The sequence below is a fragment of the Macrotis lagotis genome, chromosome 1 (genome assembly GCF_037893015.1).
Source record: "Macrotis lagotis isolate mMagLag1 chromosome 1, bilby.v1.9.chrom.fasta, whole genome shotgun sequence".
NCBI classification, from domain to species: domain Eukaryota; kingdom Metazoa; phylum Chordata; class Mammalia; order Peramelemorphia; family Peramelidae; genus Macrotis; species Macrotis lagotis.
This window is the reverse complement of record NC_133658.1, coordinates 687,544,749-687,570,366: the sequence shown is the minus strand read 5'-3', so window position 1 is coordinate 687,570,366 and position 25,618 is coordinate 687,544,749. Positions and strand designations below refer to the sequence as shown.

The window sequence follows — 25,618 nt, the reverse complement described above, 5'->3', positions numbered from 1 at the left end:
CCTGGAAGATCTGAATTCAAATGTAGCCTCAGACACTTATTACTTGTGGGACCCTAGACAAATCATTACCTCAGTGTGCCTTAGTTTCCACAACAGTAAAATGAATGAAGAAAGAAGTGGCAAACTACTCCCAGTATCTTGGCCAAGAAAACCCCAAATGAGGTCACAAAGAGTTGGATATGACTGAAATGACAAAACAATAGCACAGATGAGAAAATTAAGGATTAGAGACAGTAAGTGATTTGCCCAGGATTATATTACTAATAAATAGCAGAAATGGATGTCTCTTAGGCCTAAGGTTAGATCTTTCTACTATTCCACATTTTTCCTAAAAATGTATGGCACAGAGTTGATCTAAAACTCAAATCATTTCCTCACAGGAAAGACCCTCAGACCCTATTTTGTATAGAGTTCTAATAAGCTTGAAAATTAAGACTACCGAACTGGGGGTGTTCTAATTCAGTTTATTCATCTGTAAAATGGGGATGACTGATAAATGGGGATAATGTACTCACAGGATGAATGCAAGATCAATTTAGATAATTTATAGAAAATGCTTACCAAATCTTAAAGTGCTATACAAATGATATCCATCATTATAAATTCATTTTATAAATTCCAAGTCCATAGAAAATTAGAAGCAGTCAATTAAAAGGTGAAAAAGAAATCCCTGCAGCAGAGGTAGCAAATATAAGCCCACAAATATAAGCCCTATTCCTGAGTATGACCAGAACCAGATTAAAATATAATTGGAAAGTAGTTAATAAATAAAATAAAATATAATGTTAATTTGTGATTATCTAAGTCAATCAGTGGCCATGGAGATCTTTACGCTTGGTTAATAGGCTCATTTCTATTTGAGTTGGACACTACAGTGCTACCAGTACCCGTTGCCATTAACTGAGAATGACAGTTGACAGTCTGACATCAAGCAAGAAGGTAAAACAAAAAATTGCAAAAAGTGGCCTAAAGAATTTAAAAATCATAATATTATGGGCCCATTTGGTACAGGGACAAAGAGATCTATGCTGATCTTATTACAATACAGAGTTAAATAATTAACCATCCTTATAGTAACTGAGCAATGAAGAAAAGATTAAATTATGTTTACTATACTCTGGAACTAGGGCAAGATATCAACAAAGAATAGTATTTCTTCTTATAGAAGTTTAACTGATAGAAATTCATTACCATAGCAAAGAGGCAAAAAGATCAATCACCTTTACCTGCAGACAACAGGTCTACTTGTCAAGTAGAGAGGCATAAGAATCAAGAACAAAGCTAGTTACAAAATCTTACAGGAGAAAATAGTGAAAGGCTTTGAGGAGAATCAAGGGATCCAAAACAAAATAAAAAGTAGTAAGAAGCAATGCAGGAAAAAAATATGTTTTTGGAAAGCTTTGCATGAGATTCAGTTAAGCCAAAGCATTTCAAGAGCTAGAATTTGAACAAACAAATCAAAAAAGTAACAAATCTGTCAGCATTTCTATAACAAATTATACTCTTTGGATTCTAGCATCAAATGTGTAGAACTGGAAGGAATCTTAGAGGTCATCTGTTCTAATAATCGTGTGTCTGTGTGTGTGTGTGTGTGTGTGTGTGTGTGTGAGAGAGAGAGAGAGAGAGAGAGAGAGAGAGAGAGAGAGAGAGATTGAGATTTGGCCAGATTCAATACTAAAGCACAGTGCTAAGATGCAAACCCACACTTCATTTCCAGCATTCCTTCCACCATACCATGTTCTTCATTAGTCAGAATTGAACAATATTTCATTCCCTATGAATGGTTAAATTAAACCAATTGTAGAAGTAAGAAATCTGCACTAGAAGTGATATGCTACTGAGGTAGTCAATATATGAACAAGAAGATAAGAAACAAGAAGATTATGACTAATAACACATAATGATGTATTATTGTCAAAAAATAAAAACAAAAGACATTTGAAGGCTCATTAATAACTAGCAAACTGTGTGCCTCTTATCTCCATATTATTTTCATGCTCTCAGTCTATATCCATATCATTTGACCAGCTTGAAGAGAATCCTTGCAAGTAATGTTCAAGAGTGGAATGGATTTTCCAAGTTACTATTGTTTTGTTTGATGAATCAAAACTGCTACCTAAACTTTGTCCTTGTGTTAATCTTTATTATAGAATTTTGTCTTTGTTCTTGAACCTGATAAACTGTAATTAGAAAATGACTTAGGAAAGACAGACTTTTTTTTCGAATAATGAATTCATGTATCTTTAGAGTTCTCTCTCTCTAAGCAGAAAGGGTTAGAATTCCAATAATTTAATTAATAAACCTGTACCTGACCAGGCTTATTTCAAAAATACAGAGTAACAGAGTACTGATTATTTCTTTCATAATGAGGAATGTATAGATATGGTTTGTACTAGACCTACTGATGGGATTATAGCAATAATAATAAAAGCTAATATTTTGTGTTAAATTTTTGCAAAACTCCAACATACATTATCTCATTTTCTCCCAACTCTGTAAGGTAGATGCTATTATTCTATCCATTTTTCAGACAAGGTCACTGAAGCTGAGATGTTAAGTACCTTAAATGCAATGGATTTGAGCCCCAGATTCCATATCTGCCTACCATACTGACTAACCATAAAATGGTTTAAACAAAAACAAAGTTTTGATTGTTTAAAGTGAGAAAATCTTCAGTTACCTACAAAACCCAGCAATCTGTATTAAGTTATTCTCTTGAGCTCTGAAAAGCCACCAATATACTATGCCACAACTTGAACATTCAGTTGATTTCTAGGCACTGCAGAGCAGCAGTGCATTGAGCTTTTAAAAATAAGCAAATCATTTAGAAATAGATGTCTCGGGGGAGGCTAAACTGATGAACAGACCAGGCTTTCTGATGCCATCTTAAAAGTCTGGAGGAAAAGCACCTCCATCATTTTATGATGGCACCAAAAGCATTCCAGTCGGTCTGGCAGTTTTCAATGGGGCCCCATTACCTGTCCATTTCAAATTTCATGAGTCTTTATGGGATTTTTGTACTCTGGGGAGTCACAGTCATAAGTCCAAAGGCCAAAAAAAGAAACTGGAATGTTATGGAACTTGTCTGTAATAAGTAAAGCTTATCTGTATAAAGGACTAGTATAACAACAAGTCAACTTTTGTGTACATTCTTAAATTTCCAGAAGAGTGCCTATGGAGGGGGGAATAAAGGAGGGAGGGGGGGAAGCCAATAAATTATTTAACTTGGCAAAATTTGATAGGATATCCAAATTCATTTTGTATATCATTACCAGCTTGGAGGCAGTTCCTATACATGCAATAACTTTAAATGTTGGACCAATAAACCCCAAAGGAAGATAGCATCTGACTGTGACCCAGTTAATCTCTAATCATTTCTGAAATGCAAATTAATTTTTTTCATATGAATAGGATGCCATTTACAGTTTATACAAAGCACATATATTTCCTGCAGCATGGTTTGAGGGTTGCCTTTCCAATCAAACTTCATAAATGAATGCTAGAATCTCATAAATAATGATTGCATTAGGGACCTAGTACAGTGTGCCTTGCAGTAAACATATTATGGTCACCACATGGAAAGAGAAACCATTCAAATGCGATTCCAAGACAAATAAAAAGCAATAACTCATAAAAACCGGGCTTTGGGCCAGTCTAGACTGGCAACGGTAAGTCATTTAAGAAAAGAGAAGGGAGTTTAGCAGCTCGTAATCCCCTCCCCCCACAAAATGGTCTAGGGCACTAGGATTCTATGACTAACTTCTCGATGGTTTTTGGTTAAAAATTTAAAGCTGAGAAAACAACTTGAATAGTTCCTAAAAATTCCATGGTAAGAGGTTCAACTAGTCATCGTAAGAGAGGCTCCATTATCTCCATTTTCCCAAGACCATCCTGCTCCCTCTTCATTACCAGCTCTGACACATCTGAGCTTCCAGTTAAAAGATTATTTGATTTTCACTACCATAAACCCCAAACTATTCACAGCAACCAAGAACATCAGAGCTGGGTAGGATCATTCCACGACTGCCCTGGGGAAGGTCGTGGATCTTCAAAACACAGACAACCTCTGGCTTCTGTCTGGACCTTCACTGTCCAGGAAATGTAATCCCTTGTGCCTATTTCTGATCAATCACTAGAGACACATCAGGGTCAGAGAATAACCTTTTTACCGACAGAGGTCAGGGCTACAGTGAAGCAAAACAAATAAAATAAATAAAGAAAACAAGCTACTCAGGGTTTAGGTTACAGGTAACTAGAGTTACCTCCCTAGGGGTGCTATGTTGTTTCGGGCATATAAATCACCTCATTTTTTTCTTTCTCCCTATTTTTAAAATTTGCACTGCCACTGACTCCCTCCCCTGAAAATCCTGGGAGGAATTGACAGTTTATTTTCCTTTGACAAGTTCTCCCATTTGTCTGACCCAGCTGCAGTGAATTTACAGATAATAGGTGGGCTATTCCCTGCTTTTCCCAAAATTGTTTCATTAATATATTTTGTTTTTACACTACAAAACATTTACAGATTACCTAACTTTGAGAGGTAACTGGAAAGTAGGACTTAAAAATCCTAGGGTTAGGAACTTCATAGCAGAATTAGAAACTAGGTTGCTTGACTGAACAACAGCTCTTGACTTCTGCAGACACATATTCAGTGTCTAGTATAAGCTAAATACTGGAGATTCAAAAGAGTAAAAAAAAAAAGAATAAGCTTTGCCCTCAAGGATCTTATAATCTAGCAGGGCAGGAGGAAGAGGGATGCTGTTGATGTTCAGTTATTTTTCTTTCTTTTTTTTCTTTTCTTTTTTTTAAGTTTTTTTTTGCAAGGCAAATGGTGTTAAGTGACTTGCCCAAAGCCACACAGCTAGGTAATTATTAAGTGTCTGAGGCCGGATTTGAACTCAGGTACTCCTGACTCCAGGGCCGGTGCTCTATCCACTGCTCCACCTAGCCGCCCCATGTTCAGTTATTTTTCAATTGTGTACAACTCTTTGCAACCTCATTTTGTTTGGCAAAAATCCTAGAGTGTTTTGCCAATTCCTTCTCCAGCTCATTTTTTATAGATGAAGAAACTAAGGTAAACAGGTGTCTAAGATCAAATTTGAACTCAGAAAGATGAGTCTTCCTGTCTCTAGACCCAGCACTCTATCCACCTACCACCAGGAAAGGAAATAAGAAGAAAAATAAATTACTAAAATTTAAATTAATATTGAATAAATATATGGAAAAGGTTAAACTGAGACATGCCAGAACAGCCAATAGTAATTGCAGAATCAGAGGCTGAGACAGGAAGAGAATTAGGGAAGTGTCAAGAGGGAGGTAGTATTTGAGTTTAGTTTATATAAAGAAAATTTCAGAGGCAGAGATGTTGGGGTGGGGGCATTATGTATACTAAGGTGATTAGTAAGCAATAAGCCTGGAAAGATGAGATGGAGACAACTTATGGAAGGTCTTGAAAGATGCCCTCAAGAGTTTCTATACTGAGGAGCCATTGATGATATTGGAGTAAGGGATTAACACAATCACACTTGAGCATTAGACTTCAAGATAAGTATTTGTTACACCAATAAATGGCTTACTGGAAAGGACACTGGACTATGAATCAGAAAGACTTGGGTTCAAATCCTGTCTCTGATACTTATTAGCTGTGTGACAACCTTGAGAAATTCATTTATCAATCTCATCTGTAAAATGAGTGGGAACAGGGGCGGCTAGGTGGCACAGTGGATAGAGCACCGGCCCTGGAGTCAGTAGTACCTGGGTTCAAATCCGGCCTCAGACACTTAATAATTACCTAGCTGTGTGGCCTTGGGCAAGCCACTTAACCCCATTTGCCTTGCAAAAACCTAAAAAAAAAATGAGTGGGAACCATTTCATATTCTCTAAAGTCACTTCCTCTACTAAAGTCCCTTCATATTCAAGACGTCTAATTTTTTAATTACATAATTAAGCTTCAAACATTATTCCCTCTCTGAGCTGGGAGAGGAGATACTAGTCATTAGGATCAACAGAGATCATTATTAGACCATATTATTTAACAAAGGGCATTTTCAGATATCACTCTCATGACAGTGTTTCAAGTTGTTAGAAAGGTCATTGTATCCCTATCCTGTTGGATACCAATGCTAAATAAATTCTATTTTTAATTAAGTAGATCTTAAGAGGCTTTGTCTGGAAGAAGTTAAGTAAGAAAAGTGAATGAGGGAAAGAAAAGATAGCAAGACATTCCTATTTATGGCTAATAACCTTATTGAGGTTCCTCATTGTGGAACTTATTTGTAAGAGCAGATTACTTAGGGACATTTGGTGATGTCCAGCTCCACCCCCCTCCCCTCTTCCCTAACCAATTATTTATAGAATGTAGACTGCATTATAAGTTTGGAAAAACAGAAATGTGAAGATTTGATGAGGTCTGATGCAGGTTTATTGTACTCTTTGCATTTTCATCTTCTGCTGTTACTTTCTAATGTGGAGTTAGCAGAGGGGAGAGAGAGGAGCATTTCTATGGGTCCTATCACTTCCCTAGAGAGATAACATCAAGTCAGGCAAGGACAATTTTAGTGAAAAGAGGTCAAGGGAAAAGTCTCCTTTATAAAAATCCCATAATTATTTCTGGACACCAGATTACATGAAGAATTTATAGGTTTGGGTTTTTTTTTCTCCAGTTTAGAGAGGCTCCCTCAATCTAGAAGATCAAAACTACTCATGCTGTAGAAGATAAGTCCTAAGGATCCCTGTGAGGCATAAGGGGGATAAGCGGTTTGTCCAAGGTCACATAGCTGGTATGAAGCCAGGCACACTACCTCCAAGTGTAGCACTCTGTCTCCATTCTCTATACTACAGTATCTCTATGGGGCACCCACAGTACAATACTGTTTCCTAAAGTCCTCAGATATGAAAACACAGAATTCAGAATTGGAAGGACCTCAGAGGTATTTAGTTTAGTCCATATCCCTAAAAATTAGTTGACAAGTGCTTGAAGACCTATGGTAAATACCTCACCCATTCTATTTTTGCAAAGTTCCTATCATTAGAGACTCTTTCCTTAGATCAAGCCTAAATTTGCTTTTTACCCATTGCTCCTAATTCTGCACTCTGAGACCCTGCAGAACAAGACTAATCCTTCCAAGGGAGCTATATAAGCCTCCCTCACCCACCCACTAAGTCTTCTCTTTATTAGGTCTAGACCTCTAAACCCATTTTCACACAGCATGAATAATCCTTTGGATGCTTTCCAATCTGTCATTATCCTTCCCAAAATATGGCGCTCAGAGTAAGTGGGTCTGCCTACAAGACAATGGAGCTATGCTTTCCCTGAGTCCCCTGAGTCTCTCTCATGAAGCCCCAAATTGTATTAGTTTTTCTGGCTGTCATATTACAAACTACTGATTGACCTGGGACAATGGACTTGAACTCATTAAGGGTTCTATTATTAGCTTGAGTATCAACCATACATTGGACATTTTTTTCCTGCTCCTTCCAGGCCAGGGATCATTCTCCTTCATTCTCCTTGTGAATCAATCAATCAATAAACATTTATTAAGCATCAACCATGTGCTAAATCTGGGGGATACAAAAAAGAGGCAAAACAGTCACTGCCTTCAAGAGGCTTACACTCTAATGGGGAGCAAGATATAAACAAATAGATACAAAGCAAGGTATATACAGGAAACATAGGAGATGATTAAGGGAGGAAAGTCAATGGAAATAAGAAGGGTTTGGGGAAGTCTTCCTGCAGGAGGTGGAGTTTTAGTTGAAATTAAAAGGAAGCTAGGGAAGTCAGTAGTTGAAGAGGAAAAAGGGCGAGTGTTCTAGGTATGAGGAACAACCAAAGAGAATGACCAGAGCTGAGAGAATTCATCATAAATAAACTATGAGTTGAAAGTTCTGACTTCTCTTTGTTGTTCATCATCATCAACATCTCATTCATAAGTGGGGCATATTATAGAATAATAAAAAAATGCTCAAACTGGAGTAAGAAGACCTGAGTTCAAATCCTGATTATGCCACTCACTGTGTGCCTTTCAGCAAGGCATTCAACCTTTCTGGGCCTCGGTTTCCTCACCTGTAAAAATAAGATGACCTCAAAAGTTCCTTCCATCACCAGCTCTATGATCTTGTCCCTTCTTTGTTCCACCTATTTCTCTTTATGTAATTTTAAAAACTTTTTGAGCTTTTCTCATCAGAATCAGCTCATTTTAGGTTTCAGGAATTCTAATATTCTTCTTATAGGACCATGCCACATCTTTTTATTAATGATTCATTACCCCATCCTTGCTTCCACCTTCTGAACATACCTTTTTAAATTAAAAAGTTTACTGATTAATAACCTGATGTACAGGTTGGATATTTTCCTTTAAGTTTAACTCTCCAGAACTATTTCTTTGCATCTTCAGAATTTCATTCTTAAAACTTTCCCATCCCTCTTGGTCTGATTTCTCTTACAGGCAAGAAGGCCAAATGATCCAATCTGTTTTTTTCTCTGAAACTTTCAGAGAAAATCAATCAATATACTGACCCAAGGCAGCCAAGTCACTTTTTTTAAAGGGTTTTTTTTTTTCAATTTTTTTCCTGTATTTTAATGAAGATGATGGAACATTAAGTGAGTTGGTTCTTTCACTTCAGCTTCTTCATAGCCAAACCAAGAGGCAGGGACTGTTTAAGTTTCTCTGCCTTCTCTTTGTCTGTGATGACCAATGTGTACAGGGACCTGCTGCATCAGACCTTAAACTTCACATTGTCCTTGTTTTACTTGATCTTGACAGATTTAGCATCTTTTCATCTGGCTGTGAGCAGGAAGTCTTTTATTTCCTCAATTTTGGGGGGGCATAGTGGCGGCAGTGGGTGGCCCAAGAGATAGAGCCTCGGGAGGGATTCTCACAAGGAGCCAAGGAAGCTGGAAAAGCTTTTTTAAGGTTTTTGCAAGGCAAATTGGGTTAAGTGGCTTGCCCAAGGCCACACGGTAAGGTAATTATTAAGTGTATGAGACCAAATTTGAACTCAGGTACTCCTGGCTCCAGGGCCAGTGGTCTATCCACTTCGCCACCTAGCTGCCCCAAGTCACTTTTAATACAAGAAAATACAGAAATGTTTACCACCAATCCAAGTGCAGAATTAGATTCTGGATCTGGGAAGGACCTTGAAAAACTATCTGGGTCAGTCTTTTGCTTTCAGATAGAGAAAAATCTATTAATACTGTCATATTACAGATGAGTTCCAAACCTACCCAAGGATCACACAGCTTAACACATAGTAGGTACTTAATAAATCTGTATTTAATTGAATGACTGATTTGCTTCAATGTAAGTTCTGTTGGAAAGGAGAATGCAGAATGGATGGTAAGATAGATAGGATCAATTTTGAGCTTTAAAAACAATATAATCTACAAGTTAGAGATGTACACGCCCACCTCCAACAACTTTATAAACTTAAACTTTCTTGTTGCTGAGTTGTTTTTCTGTCGTGTCTGACTCTTCACAATCCCATTTGAGGTTTCCTTTGCAGAAACATTGGAGTGGTTTGTCATTTCCTTCAGCAACCCATGGGGAAACTGAGGCAAACAAAGTTAAAAGGTTCACCAGAGTTACACAGCTAGTGAGGATATGGTTCAAGAACTACCCACACAGTGAAGTCATGAATATATGAGTTATTGAAATATGTGATTTTTTTAAATACTAGTATAATTACATGAAAGATTATCAGTCAGTGTATACACATAACTTTTTGAAAAGTCCTATTAATGGTCTTTCATTCAAAAGAGTGAAAAATAATCATATACCATAAGAAGGAAGCAAGAAATCATATAACTAAGAAAACAACAAAAAATATGTTTAAACAACAACAACAACAACAACACATCATGGCATCAAATAACTACAAGTGCCCATAGATTATATTTTAAATTGACTTTGGGAATAATGTAGACACAAAATTATATTCAGGGTAAGAATAATTTATAATATTCAGATCTGAATTTTTTCTTTTTAGTTTTTGCTAGGCAATGGGGTTAAGTGACTTGCCCAAGGCCACACAGCTAGGTAATTATTAAGTGTCTGAGGCCAAATTTGAACTCAGGTACTCCTGACTCCAGGGCTGGGGCACTATTCACTGCACCTCATAGCCACCCCCAGATCTGAAATTTTAATTAGAAAATCGACATTTTATTTTTTTAGCTGGGCCCCTTGAACCAAACTTATGATCCAGGATCTTAAGAACACCTTGGAGCAAGATGGCCATTTATGTTATGTTTTTATAATGTTTTTTTCAAAGGCAGAGTCCACAATCATTATAGTACTCTGAGCTAAAGTATGTTAAAAAAATATACATGACCACCCCATAGCTAAGTACTTTAGACTATAAGACTATGGATATTGGAGAAAAGGAGTACAAACAATCTAAATGGAAGGATTCAAACTTTTAACTGTTTACTTAGCATGGAATACACCAGAATTACAGAAATACTAATCACATCTTAAGAACTCTAAATTTTTCTTCAAAAATTTTTAAATTGGGGCAGCTAGGTGGCGCAGTGAATAGAGCACTGGCCTTGGAGTCAGGAGTACCTGGGTTCAAATCCGACCTCAGACACTTAATAATTACCAAGATGTGTGGCCTTGGGCAAGCCACTTAACCCCATTGCCTTGAAAAATCTAAAAAAAAAATTAAATTGGAAAAAATTTAATCTTAGGAGCATAGGTCTAGACCTGAAACAAATCTCAAAGACCATCTAACTCACAGTTCCCATCTTACAGATAAGGAAACTGAGACCCAAGGAGGCTCTTGGTCTGCAAAGAACTAGGTTTCTTTATTTCCAACTGATGCTAAATATAGTTCAATTAGCCTCCAACAGGCTGACTGTAGTCATGTGCTTTAAAAAAAACTGTAACATCTTGAAAAAGAACAGACCTATTTATACAGAAGATCATATTAAGGGAAATACAGCAGGGTGTAGTCAGGTAGATATTAAAATCTCCTTGATTTCTGGCATTACAGGCAGCAGCTGTGCTTCTTGACCAGAATGATATAATCCCCAAAAGTTATTCTGGGGTCATCCCACCAAGAGACTTTTTCTAATCATGAAACTGCTTTTTTAATAGCCCTATAAAAAATAAAACTTTAATTAATCAAGGATTATATACCACAATAGATAGACACATCAAGGAAAATTCATCTAGATACCCTTTCAAAAAAAGTTCTATTTGCAAATGAAAAATCAAATCCTCTCCTGATAATAGTGTCTCTCTTGAAAGAAAGGAAAAAAAGAAAAAAAAGAGTGGCTTCATTGTAGCTTACCCTTTTCTCTGACACCCCATCCTCTCCTGTAGACTCTTTCCAATCATGTGTATCTTTCAGGGCAGGCATGTGTTTTTTGTATGCTGGCTCTCTGTTTAAAGTGGTGTATCCTATGTGCTCATAAATTGGATTTATCGTCATCTTGGCAATATATTCTGCTGCCTTGGTTTCAATATAGAGAGTAATCAATCCATCAGTCACCAGATCGTGGATGGACTCAAAACGTTTCTCCCCAACAAAGTGCTTTCCATCGTAGTAGAGCCTGAAGTTTCTGGTTTGACTTCCAAATCTGCCTCAATGAAATGGGAAAGACGTTTTTTAAGAAAAATAACCAAGTGAAGTCTCCCTGAAAGAATTAAAAAACCAACTATGGGTTTTGGTGTCTTTCTCTTCTTAGTTTGCTTAAATAAACTGTGGCTAATCTCTGTGTATGGTCTGGGGAAAAAAAAGAAATATAAAATTGAACTTCTAAACACAAATGAGAAGACTAGCAACAGCTATGGAGAGGACAGCCAAATGCATGCCTACCCTAGAAGGAATGATTTGTTCTCCTTTATCCTTTTTAGTCACTTCATCATGCCTGCCTGTGGAAAAACTAGAGAGGGGATCAGAGAAGGGGGGAGGAGGAGGACCTTTACACACTATTGGGATTTCTTTTTATAGGTCCCTATCTCTATTTTCAATTGCTTAGTTCCCTGAGATGAGAATTTCTTAAAATAATCTTCTGCCCCATATGGTCATTGATCAATACTGAAAATGGCTGCTTGTGTCAGACCCCTGAAGCCCTTCCTTCCTGCAGGGATGTCCCATTCAGAGGGCAATCAAGCTCAAATACCAACAATAACACTGAAGTCAAACTCTTGCCAGACACAGAGTCATGTGGGATTGAATGATGGTGCAAGAACATGCATTCTCTATTTCTGTCCATTGGTCATATAGAAAAAGCATTCTATGCTTTGCTTGTTAAGTCTTTTTTTTTTAGTTTTTTTTTTTTTGCAAGGCAAATGGGGTTAAGTGGCTTGCCCAAGGCCACACAGCTAGGTAATTATTAAGTGTCTGAGACCAGATTTGAACCCAGGTACTCCTGACTCCAAGGCCAGTGCTTTATCCACTACTACGCCACCTAGCCACCCTGCTTGTTAAGTTTTAAGTAAATCTTTGATTTGTGTGTGTGTGCGTGTGTGTGTGTGTGTATGTGTGTATGTATACATCAATCATTTTGGACTCTGGGAAGAAATCTCCTTTGGAGGCCTCATAAAGTATAAGGACGAGATGTTTTGCCTTTGGCGGAACTCTCTTATTTACTTTCCGCATCAAAACTCACAATTGGATCTGAGAGGATGTGAACCTACCTCCAATCCTTGTGCAAAAAGGATGGAGAAAGGAAATGGTCTTTTCAGAAGATTTCAAGTCATTCCAGGGATCAAAGCAAGATAGTCCAATCTCAGTTACTTTTCCTTAAAAAATGAACTAACTAGAAAGAAGTTTCATTTTAATATTGGGAGGTATGTGTGTACCATATGTTACAAATACATGGGACACAGATGATGAACCAAATATAACAGTTTTTTTTTAAGGAAACAGCATAAATAGATAAGAACACAAACTTATTCTAACAATAAGCACTATTCTAGTAGAGGCTATATTCTAAAAGGACAGCAATTAAAAATTTCTGAACATCTAAAACATTTTAATATATTCAAAACAAAGGAGTTGAGCTAATAGCTAATGAAAAATGAAATCCTGTTCACATAAAATCAAATACATCCAAGACTTGGAAAAAGTTTTTTACAATTCCTTAGGTACTTTTAAATTTTATTTTGTAAGTTAATAAGATAACCAAGAACTTAAAATGGCTGATCATTTGCAGACTTCTGAAACATCATTTGTTTCTTTCTGTTTGACCCTTAAAAACAGAATCAGATCTCAATAACTCACAAACTGATTATCCAAAATTATAATCCTGAGCCATTATATCTCCCCCCTTTCCCAGGATAGTTTCTCCATCATCTAAAAAAGGTCCATTCCTGTCCTTGTGATATTAAAGGTATGCTTAAACCAAGGTTAAGGTAACATTAAGAAATATAGGATAATTGACACTGGCCATTGCTATTAAAAAAGCAAAAAAGTAAATGAAAAATGAATTGCAAAAATTAGTATATGAAGTTTTTGGATTTGGGGTGGCTAGGGAGCACAGTGAATAGAGCACCAGCCCTGGAGTCAGGAGTCCCTGAGTTCAAATCCAGCCTCCAGACACTTAATAATTACCTAGCTGTGTGGCCTTGAGCAAGCCACTTAACCCCATTTACCTAGCAAAAAAAAAAAGTTGCTAGATTCTATGCTTCCCTTCATTAGCATAGTATTATTCTGAAAACCCTTTGTAAGTCTTAGAGTACTTGTATGAATATGAGGTATCATCATTATAATAAGAATTAATGAAAACCATCTGAGATTCTTTGTAGAAAGAAGATGGGGAAATGTAGTAAACTGGGAAACAATCTTTACAACTAATGTTTCTGAAAAAGGACTCATTTCTAAAATATACAGAGAACTGAGTTATATTTTTTAAAAAGCCATTTTCCATTTGGCAAATGGTCAAAGGATATGCAAAGGCAATTTATAGATGAGGAGATCAAAGCAATCCATAGTCCTATGAAAAATTGCTCTAAATCATTAATTATAAGAGAAATGCAAATTAAAGCTTCTCTGAGGTACCCACCTCACACCTCTCAGACTGGCCAATATGACCAGAAAGGATAATGATCATTGTTGGAAGGGTTGTAGGAAATCCGGGACACTATTACATTGTTGGTGGAGCTGTGAACTCATCCTACCTTTCTGGAGAGAAATTTGGAACTACGCCCAAAGGGCAACAAAAATATGCATACCCTTTGATCCAGCAATACCACTACTGTGTCTATACCCTGAAGAGATGATGAAAAAGGTAAAAACATCACTTGTACAAAAATATTCAGAGCAGCCCTGTTTGTGGTGGCAAAGAATTGGAAATCAAGTAAATGTCCTTCAGTTGGGGAATGGCTTAGCAAACTGTGGTATATGTACGTTATAGAACACTATTGTTCTATTAGAAACCAGGAGGGATGGGAATTCAGGGAACCTTGGAGGGATTTGCATGAACTGATGCTGAGTGAGATGAGCAGAACCAGAAAAACACTGTACACCCTAACAGCAACATGGGGGCAATAATCAATCTTGATGGACTCGCTCATTCCATCAGTGCAACAATCAGGGACAATTTTGGGCTGTCTGCAATGGAGAATACCATCTGTATCCAGGGAAACAACTGTGGAGGTTGAACAAAGTCCAAGGACTGTTTTCTTTGATTTAGGAAAAAAAACAAACCCTGATATCTTACTGTCTGATCTTCTTATACTTTATGTTTCTTCCTTAAGGATCTGATTTCTCTCTCATCACACTCAATTTGGATCAATGTATAATATGAAAAAATGTAAAGAATGACAAATTGTCTTCTGTGTGGGGGGAAATAAGATTAGGGGGAAAATTGTAAAACTCAAAATAAATAAAATCTTTAATAAAAAAAGAAAGAAAGGGGCAGCTAGGTGGCGCAGTGGATAGAGCACCAGCCCTGGAGTCAGGAGCACCTGGGTTCAAATCCGGTCTCAGACACTTAATAATTACCTAGCTGTGTGGCCTTGGGCAAGCCACTTAACCCCATTTGCCTTGCAAAAACCTAAAAACCAAAAACCAAGGAAAAAAAAAAGAAAGAAGATGGGACTAGAAGTCAGAAAATCTGACTTTTTATCACCATTCTGTTACTTACTAACAAGTCACTATGGTCATGTCATTTAAACAATGTCTCCTCTTCTGTAAAATGGAGATGATAATAATACATACCCTGTCCTTCTTACAGGGCTAGGGTGAGGCTTAAATTAGGCCAAGGAGTAGAATGTGCTTTGAAAGCTATAAAGTGTTATGTGGTATTATGATTACTTAAGTGACTCTATGAAAGTAGCTTATCCCTTTTGAATTACATTTCTATGAAATAATAGAATTCTCTCATGAATAAAAGTAGATAAAAATAGGAGCTAACCTTGAAAACTGGAAAATTAAAAAACAGAAAGCTTTCAAATGAAAGACCATCTTTAGTTAGGCTTCTTGGCAAAAAACACACAAAAGTGTTGCTATCTTTAAGTCCTTTTGTTTTCCAAATATGTTCTGGAACATTCTGACACATGCAGTCACACATGTACATGCAAATACATGTAAATATGCCTATGTTTACACATATATGCATACACATATGTGTATAAGGATTACAGCCATGATTTCACCACAATAAGAACTTCTAAATGAGAAAATTTCCTCTACCAATGTAGATCAGTACCTTTTCTGCAACTTATAATCTTGAGATTTATCTGCAGCACTGAGGTCAAATTACTTAAAACATGTCATACAATCAGTATTACTACACACCCACATACAAACACATCTATGTTTTCTCTTTCTCTCTCTCTCTCTCTCTCTCTCTCTCTCCCCCCCTCCACTCTCTCTCTGTTTCTGTTTTTCTCTCTCTTGTACATGTATTTGTACACATGAGTAAATTTTAACACTAATTTAAATATCTTGCTAATCACACCTGTCGCTGACTTTAACATAAATCTCTTCTAAAACAGCTTAATTCATCCATTGGAAGAATCAAAGCAGTTATGGATATTGCTTAACTACTCTGCAAGTGCATAACTTGATTGTTGACCAAACTTTGATGAATTTATGATTTAAATAGGAAGCTAATAACCATACTGATGTAGGCTACAATCCTTCCAAACTTTTCACTCTATTGGAATTTTTTCAATTTTTCTATTTCCAATTGTTTAGTTCCCTAAAGAACCAAGAAGTTCTCATCTTCTTGAAATAGTCTCCTGCCCCATCTTTTCATCCATCAATAATGAAAATGGCTGCTTGAAGCAGACCCTTGTGGCCCTTCCTAAAACTTGGAAGGATTGGAACATGAATCAGTATGGTTATTAGCTTTCTTTTCACCTATTTTCCATCAAAGATCCAACCTACAAGATGGAGGCCTTCATCTGGTTTAAACTTTAACTATTGAAGCAATCTAGAATGCTTATTTGTTATCCTTCATTTTTGCTTTTGAAATAGTTTCCTTGGTGAAATCTTTGATGCAACTTCTCATGAGCAATCTTTCCACTTTTTTGGGTCACCTACAATTTTGATTCTTCAGAAGTCTCATGGAGATGGTTGAGACTGAAAAGAATGAAGCTCCGTGCAATTTACCGAACATGATTCAAGTTGTTCTCTTTTCCCAGTCAACTCTAGACCCAGTTTATTAGTTTTGTCAGATTATGAAGATAAATATGAGATGGATGAATGGTAGATCTGGATGCTTTCTACCATGTCACAGGAGACTCCTCATCCTGGAAGTTCACACCATCCTTGGACTTCTAATACTTGAAGGATACTTCACTGCTGGGACCCCTGCCTCTGATTGACTGGTTCCTCCCAGAACTATTTTAAGGAAAGCATCCAGACCAGTCACATCTTCATTCCTCTTGGGGAACAACATATGACTGAATTTTTTCAACCATACCTCTACATGAATACCTTCTCTTCCTCTCCTCTCCTTTTTAGCATCCTTTTCCATGTTGTCTTTCCCTGTTAAAATGTAAGCCCCTTGAGATCTTTCTTTCTGATTGCATGTGTAAGTCCAATTCTTAGCACTGTGCCTGACCATTTTGTAACCACTTAATAAATACTTGCTGATTTGGTGATACATGGAGAATGCCAAAATACTAATTCGATAGGCTACCTTTTCAACTTTATGTAACAATTTGGACAATACATGTATTTTGTTCACTGTGTTTTCTCAATGTGATTGGATTAAGTTCATTTCTTTAGAAAGAATGGATTTCAATGAGAAGGCTTTATAGTATTCTCAACCTTAATAAGATGCCATCTGCATAGAAGCACTTAGAGAGCCTTGCAATATATAAGAAATCCTTTTATTTGTGATATCCTCCAAGACACTGGTAAACAAATACCTGGTATGTGGATTCTCCCCACCCCCTTTTTGTGTTGTGTAGTCACTACCATGATTGAATTTATCATTTGTGATCTTACCTTCTCTGAACCTCTGTTTGCTACTTGACTATGAAAATTATTTCTGCCCACAGAAAACTGTTAGTTAGCCTTTCTCTCCTTTGTGTTTTTCTTAAGGGCACCCTTAATGCTTCCATACATAAAATGTTCTCATAAAAATTTTATAGAAATGAAAAAGTAGATATGTAGGTCTGTCTATTACTAAAATATTCTTGGTCACTTTGTTGGATAGAAGGATGTTACTCAAAATATTGACTTTTAACTTTTCCATTAAAAAATTTCAGGGACATTAAGCTGTTGGTGGAATTATGAAATTATTGGTGGAATTATGAAAATATTCTACCATTTTGAAGAGCAATTTAAAATTATTAAAGCAGTTATTAAACTACCTATACTCTTTGACCACTACTTGCTCTATTTCCAGAGATATCTCTGTTTTAAAATGTTTAGAGCAGCTCTCTTTGTAGTGTCAAAGACCTATAAATTGAAGGGATGCTCATCAACTGAGAAATGGCTAAACAAATTGTGGTACATGATTATGTTGAAATATTTCTGTGCTATAAGAAATGATGAGTTCAATGATTTTAGAAAAACATGGGAAGACTTGCACAAAATAATGAAGAGAGGGAGAAGCTAGGTGGTGCAGTGGCCCTGGAGTCAGGAGGAGGACCTGAGTTCAAATCCAACCTCAGACATCCAGCTGTGTGACCTTGGGCAAGTCACTTAACCCCCATTACCTTGCTAAAAAAACACAACAAACTAATGAAGTGAAATGAGCAGAATCAAGAGAACATTGTTTATAGTAACAATATTATTAAATATTATCAAATTACTAGCAAGGACATATGAGAAAAGGCTCTATCTGTTTCCAGAGAAAGAACTGATAAATAGAAGTATGTATAGAATTATATTCAACAGATATAGCTAAATATGTGGACATATACTTATATATATATATATCCATATACCTATTTGTGTCTAATGGTAGCCATTAGTGGGGGGAGGCAAGAGCAAAAAAGATATATGATAATTTTGTTGTATATTTGAAAGGAAGAGCAAATTGCACATAGATCTACAGTTTCATATGCAATCATCTTTTTTGTGCTATGCTTGTTTTTATTCCATAAATTAAAAAAATTTCCCCTGAAATGGACTTAAGTACTCAACCTTGAATGATTTTTAAAAATAATCCTGTTGTAATCAGGGACAGTTTTGGGATATCTGCAATGAAGAATACCATCTGTATCCAGAGAAAGAATCATGGAGTTTGAACAAAGACCAAAGACTATTACCTTTAATTTAGAAAAAAACCCACATTATCTTATTATATAATTCTGCTTCTCTTACACTTTACTTTTCTTCCTTAAGGATATGATTTCTCTCTCATCACATTCAACTTAGACCAATGCATACCATAGAAACAATGTAAAGACTAACAGGCTGTCTTCTATGGAGGGGGAGAGAGGGAAGGAAGATTGGGGGGAAAATTGTAAAACTCAAAATAAATAAAATCTTAAAGAAAAAATTTCTTAAATAATCCTGTTGCCTTTAACATGAATTTATTTGGACTATACTCAGCCTACACTTTTTCTGACTTCATCACATTAAGGAGCCTCATCATTTGCTCATATCCAGTAGAAGGAAAAAAGATCACTATAAAAATACAACAGATCTACTTCACTTACTATCTATTCCATGTCTTCCTTCCTGGCTTTCCTAGAAATGATCTTAGAATGATATGACTTAACTGGCTCTCTTTCCAAGGTCTCTTATTAATTTCAAAGAGCTGAGAGTTGGAAGAATATGGAGAGATTAACTGAAGATGATTACTGTTCTCATGGAGTTCATAGTCTTACATAAAATAAGCTACCCGTAGAATACATTGGAAAGAATCAACAGAGGGAAGGAAAGCATTAGAATGAAGGGATCTCAGGAAAAGTTTTCTGTAGAGGTGAAATTTTAGCAGTGAAGGAAGCCAGGAAAGACAACAGGTGAAGATGAGGAGAAAGAGTAAATGTACTTTGCCAATAGCATGTAGAATGAACTAAATAGGGAGACATGAGGCAGAAAGTCCAGGATAATGCCATGGTTACAAATTGGGAAGACTTGAAGGATAGCTGTACCTTCAACAGAAACAGGAAAGTTTGGAAAAAGGGAAGATTTGAGAAAGAAAGTGAATTCAGTTTTAGATTCAATGAGTTCAGTTCACAAACAGATCTCTTTTCTTACTCCCCAGTAAGATTTTCCACTCCTTAGAATTCCAGGAAAATTTGGTTTTATTCTCCTTCCTTTGTTTTACATTGAGGTTACTGAATATTTTGTCAAATTCTGTTACATCTTCATGGATAGATATTAGTGTATAACTTGTAATTACCTTCATGGTGGCCTGTTAGTTCATATTTCTTGTGAGCTTTGCAAGATATGACCAAATGCCCAATAAAATGCTGCTTACTGTTATCTTTAGATACATGAAACCAACTCCAACAACTCCTTTCCTGGTCTCTCCATGGAGAGTCAGTGTACCATATTTCCATTTAGCTACAACTTCCTTTTATTTTCTACTTGCATGGACAACAATCCATCACCAAAGACACCTTAAATGCTTACTAGGGGCTAAGTCATGTGATGTTGATGTTTGTCCTTCATTCTTGAAGACCATGATGTCAGGGAGGTAACAAGCACATAAAGTGAATTTGAGTGTGTTGTCATCAGCCTCATTTTCTCCTCCAGAGTCATCTGGGTCCATTGATGAGATATAAATCAGGATGACTGAAGATGGTCCTGGATATGAGGCAATCAGGATTAAGTATCTTGTTCAAGGTCACACAGCTAGTGTCTGTCATGTGTCTGAGGCTGAATTTGAACTCAGGTCCTCATGACTCTAGGATCTGTGCTCACTTCACTACTTAGCTGCCCTTACTCAGTCATGTACTAAGTGCTAAGGAAAAGGAAAAATGGAAACAGCCTCTGCCCTCAAGGAGCTTGCATTCTAATGGAGGGGTCCATTGTAAATAGGAACTGAAAGATAAATAAAGAGAAGAAGGAATGTTTCCTTAGAGGAATGGGACTAGTAGCTGGGTGGGGGAGAGAGGAATCACAAAAGAACTCCCAGTTGAGCCTTGGAGTTTAAATTGGGAGAGAGAATATAAAGAATAGGCCATGTCCAGGCATAGAAATGGGAGAAGTAAAATCATGTACAAAGAATAGCAAACAAATCAGTATGACCAGGTTGTAGAGTGTTTGAAAGGGAGCACAATATAGAAAAATTGGAAAAATAGGAAAGGGCTGAATTTTAAAGAGCTTGAAATGTCAAAGTACTTTCCATTTGATAATGAAGGCTTCTTCTCTCTTCTGATTGAAGGGTTGGAGGACAGAACATCAAATTAGTCCCAATATTTTCCTTTACAGGGAACAGGAATTGTCAGGTTCACTCTACCTTGCATCTATTGCTCTACTTGGTTTGATCTTGATGGAATAAGATGCTTCCCTACGAGATACCTCCTGTTCTATCTCTGCCATGCTTTCCTGACTCCTTCTGTGTTTGTATACTCAACTTAGATTGTAACCTCCTGGGGGTCAAGAAATACTTTCTTTTTATTAATTGTATATGCCTGGCCTGGGTCATAGTTTATTGGATTGGACTGGAATCTTGGGAGTCATATTGGAGAGACATGACCTCACCATCAGAGAAAAAGCGTTTTTTTGGTAGCTGAATGGAGAGAGGATTGGAGTGGGGAAACATTTGAAACAGGGAACCCTATTAAAAAGCTGTTATAATAGTCCAGATAAGAGTGATAAGAGCCTAAATTAGAGTGATGGCTATATGAATAAATAGAAGAGAGTTTACAGCAAATAAAGCAGTAAAACATTTGTCTATTGTTTAAATATGTGGTGTCAGGAACTGAGGCTACACCAGAGTTATGAACTTGGGTGTTTGGGAGAATAGTGGTTCCCTTGATGGTAATAAGGAAATCCACAAGGGAGAAATTTGGAGGAAAAAGATGAGTTCTGTTTTGAATGTGAAGAATTTCAGCTAACTATAAGAGATCCAGTTAGAAAAGTTCAACAGATAGTTGGTGATAAAGAACTAGAATTCAGCAGAGAGATAAGTTGTATAAATAGATGAGATATCTATATGGGGAGAGTTAGGTGGCTCAGTGGCTAGACACTGGGCTTGGAATAAGACTAACTCATCTTATGCTTACTAGTTGTGTGACTCTGGGCAAGTTACTCAAGAAGAGTCAGACATGACTGAAATGACAAGAAGAGCAATAACATCATCTATATAGAAATGATGATTAAATGTATGAATATTAAGATGATCATGAAGTGAGAAAGAAAAGAGAAAAACAGAGCCTTGGGGAATACCTACCATTATTGGCCATGATATTGATAAAGATCCAGCAAAGGAGATTGAGAAGGAACAGTCAGACAGGCAGGAGAATCAAAAGAAAGTACAATTATAAAAAACTAGAGGGTGGCTAGGTGGTGCAGTGGATAGAGCACCAGCCCTGGAGGACCTAAGCTCAAATCCGGCCTAAGACACTTAATAATTACCTAGCTGTGTGGCCTTGGGCAAGCCACTTAACCCCATTTCCTTGCAAAAAACTAAAAAAAGAAAAAAAATGTAAAAAGAAACTAGAGAGGAAAGATAATTCAGGAAGAGAGGGTGATCATCAGTGTCAAATGCTACAGAGATGTTGTCTCCCCTGTCCAGCCAACTGTTTGGTCCCATTCTTCTGTGCCCACACTCAGAACCAGGGCACAATCTGGGACCCCTACCACCATAAAGTAACAGGGACCCTCCTCACAGCTCCAGGGCAGAGATGAGAGCCTGTGGTCATCCACAGACCAGAGCATAGACCAGGAGAGTTGCCAGAGCCTCTCAGAAGACCTTGGAGGAATTAAGGTACTTGTGGGGAGTCCCCAACCCCCCCCCCAAAGCCCTGTAAGTTCAGTAAATTAGTTATAGGCTGAGGAAATGAGCAAACAACAGAAAAAGAAGAACCTGATCATAGAAAATTATTTTGGTCCCTTGGAAAATCAAAATACACACTCAGAAGATGACAAAATCAAAGCTTCTAATATCCAAAGCTTCCAAGAAAAATAGGAATTGGGCTCAGGCTATGGACTAGCTCAGAAAAGACTTTAAAAACAAGTAAGGGAGTTAAGAAGAAAAAGTGGGAGGAGAAATGAGAGCAATGCAGGTAAATCAGGAAAACCAAATTAGCAGCTTGGTGAAAGAAATACACACACAAAAAAAAAGATACTGAAGAAAATAACATGTTAAAAACCTGTTTAGGCAAATGGAAAAAGCAACCAAAAGGCAAATGAGAAGAATAATGCCTTAAAAAGCAGAACTGGAAGATGGCAGAAGAGCCTCTCCTAGGTGCTCTCTCCAAAATATTTCAAAAATCTTAAAATTAACACTCTAACTAAATTTTCAATAAAGAGAATGCACAGAAAGATCCAGTGAGGCAATTCTCCAATCAAAGGTAATCTTGAAAATAGTGGGAAAACTCAGTTCCCCAGGGTAAGAGGGGTTGCCCTCCAGAGTGAAGAAGCTTCAGCCTTCTGGGAACAGCCCCAGGGTGCCTGGGAGCCATGGTTCCCAGCAGCAGAAGCAGTTTCCTGACCTGCAACCCAGGGAGCACCAAGCACAACTTGGAAGATCAGCAGGAGACCTCTGCCATAGCAAGTGTGAAACCCAGGCCCTTGCATGGCCAAGGCACTCAGCACAGCAGTGGTAGCCCAGATCCAGGAAATGGAAGAAGGCCCATAGAGCCAGCAAGCAGGAGCCTCTAGGCAGCTGCATCCTGAATGCTCAGCCCACTGAAGGTAAAGGAGTGGAGGGAGACTTCCAAGGTCTGTCCTCTGTCCCTGGAACAGGACTCTGGGGCTCTGACCACATTCAGATCCTGATTGTAGTTAGGCATCCCATAGAATAGGGCCCCCCCATAGAACAGGGACGCTCCCCTCAGCCTCATGGCAGAGGGGTGTGCTTGTGGTCATTCACAAACCAGGAGAACAGTCAGAACCTCACACACTGAGCTCCTTGTGGGGGTGTCCCAATAAAACTCAAAAGCTCAGGAAGCACTCCAAAACCAGACACAGGTTGGGGAGATGAGTAAACAGAAAAAAAAGGAACCTGACCATTGACAAATACTTTGTCTATGATCCCAAGGAGGATCAAAATACTCAATCTGAAGATGAGGAAGTATAAGCTTCTGCATCTAAAAATTCCAAGAAAAATAGAAGTTGGGCTCAGGCTATGACAGAGCTCAAAAAAGATTTTGAAAAATCAAGTGAGGGAGATAGAAGAAAAAATTGGGAAAAGAAATGAGGGAGATGCAGGAAAAACATGAAAACAAAGTCAGCAGCTTAGTCAAGAAGATTCCAAAAAATGCTGAAGAAAATAACATGTTAAAACCCAGCATAGGTCAAATGGATAAAACAGTTCAAAAAGTTATCAAGGAGAAGAATGCTTTAAAAAGCAGAATTGGCCAGATGGAAAAGGAGATAAGAAAGCTGAGGAAAACAAATCCTTCAGATGTAGAATGGAGCTAAAGGAAGCTGATGACTTTACGAGAAATACTTAAACACCAAAAGAATGAAAAATTAGAAGAAAATGTGAAATATCTCATTGAAAAAACAACTGATCTGGAAAACAGATAAAGGAAAGATAATTTAAAAATTATTGGAATACCTGAAAGCCATGATCAGGAAAAGAGCAGGATCACACAGGACATAGCAGCAACTACATTAAGGGCTTGTCGGGTTTGGAATATAATGTTACTGAAGACAAAAGAGCTTGGAATGCAACCGAGGATCAACTACCCAGCAAAACTGAACATCCTCTTCCAGGGGAAAAGATGGACTTTCAATGAAACAGGGGAATTTCAAATGTTCCTGTTGAAATGACCAGAGCTGAACAGAAAGTTTGACCTTCGAGTGCAGGATACAGGTGAAGCATAGAGAGAGGAGGAGAAGGGTAAAATTTGAGGGACTTAATGATGATGAACTGCATGTATTCCTGCATAGAAAAATGATACTGATAATACTCATATGAAACTTCTCATTTAATAGAGCAGGTAGAAGGAGCTTTTATAGATGAAGCACAGGAGAGAGCTGAATTTGAAGATATATTGTAAAAATGGAGTTAATGGCTAAAAGGGAAATGTACTGGGAGCAAGAGAAAGGAAAGGTGGAATAGGCTATTTCATGTAAGAGATTTTTTTTGTAATGAGTTTTTGCAATGATATGGAAGGGAGGAAGGCTAGAGGGAATGAGGGAACCTTCACTCTCATCAGAAATGGCTCAGAGAGGAAACAGCATACACACTCAATAGGGTATAGACATCTAGAGGAAAAAGGAGAGAAGGATGACAGGTAGAAGAAGAGGGGATGTGGGAAGACGATACTGATAATTCATATGGATCTTCTCATTTATAAGAGCAGTTAGAAGGAGCATAAATAGACAAGGCTCGGGAGGGAATTGAATATAATGGTATAATATAGTAAAAAAGATGGAGTCAATTGGTTATAAAGGAAAGTACTAGGAGGAAGGGAAAGGAGAGGTAGAATGGGCTAAGATATTTCACATAAAAGAGTCAAGAAAAATTTTTTGCAATGAAGTGGAAGCTGGGAAGCAAGAGGGAAGGAGTGACCTTTCATTCTCATCAGAAATTACACAGTGAAGAAATAACATACAGACTCAATAGGGTATAGAAATCTATCAAATCCTAGAGAAAAAAAGTGATGGGATAAGGCAGATGGGGGGAGGGTAATCAGATACAACACACTTCTGAGTAGGGATAGGGTAAAAGGAGAGAAAGAATAGAATAAATGAAAGTGGGTAAGAACAGAATGGAGGAAAATATAGCAGGCATTAGTGACTGTGGGAAAAAATATCAAAGCAACTTCTCTGGTGGACTTATAATAAAGAAGGCAACTCATCCCAGAGACAGAGTTGATGAACACAGACTGAAGTACTGTTTTTTTTCTCACTTCACTTCTCTTGAGGTTTCTCTATCTTCTTTTGGGTGGGGGAAAAGGTTTATGTTTACTTTCACAACAAGATTATTGTAATATAAAATAAATAAACTATTAAAAAAAGGAGACCAAATCATGGTTTTAAATAATTGCACAACTTCAGATTTGTGGCTAATCATATCCATCATCACTGAGCTCTTGTAAAACTCTTTAATTTGCACTTTTACAGAGCTGGGAGTGTA

The 25,618-nt window shown here is 37.3% G+C and overlaps 1 protein-coding gene and 1 pseudogene across 4 annotated transcripts in view; both read right to left on the bottom strand.

Annotated features, from left to right (window-relative positions):
* Positions 1 to 25,618, bottom strand: part of CHN1 (chimerin 1) — a 279,856-nt gene that overhangs the window by 111,156 nt on the left and 143,082 nt on the right. For all 4 annotated transcript variants that reach the window (XM_074215672.1, XM_074215671.1, XM_074215674.1 and 1 more), the window contains one exon: positions 11,290 to 11,578. In XM_074215672.1, coding sequence (XP_074071773.1) covers positions 11,290 to 11,578 — 289 coding nt within the window. The remainder of the gene's footprint in view (positions 1 to 11,289; positions 11,579 to 25,618) is intronic.
* LOC141510200 (large ribosomal subunit protein eL38 pseudogene) lies at positions 5,813 to 10,233 on the bottom strand (annotated as a pseudogene).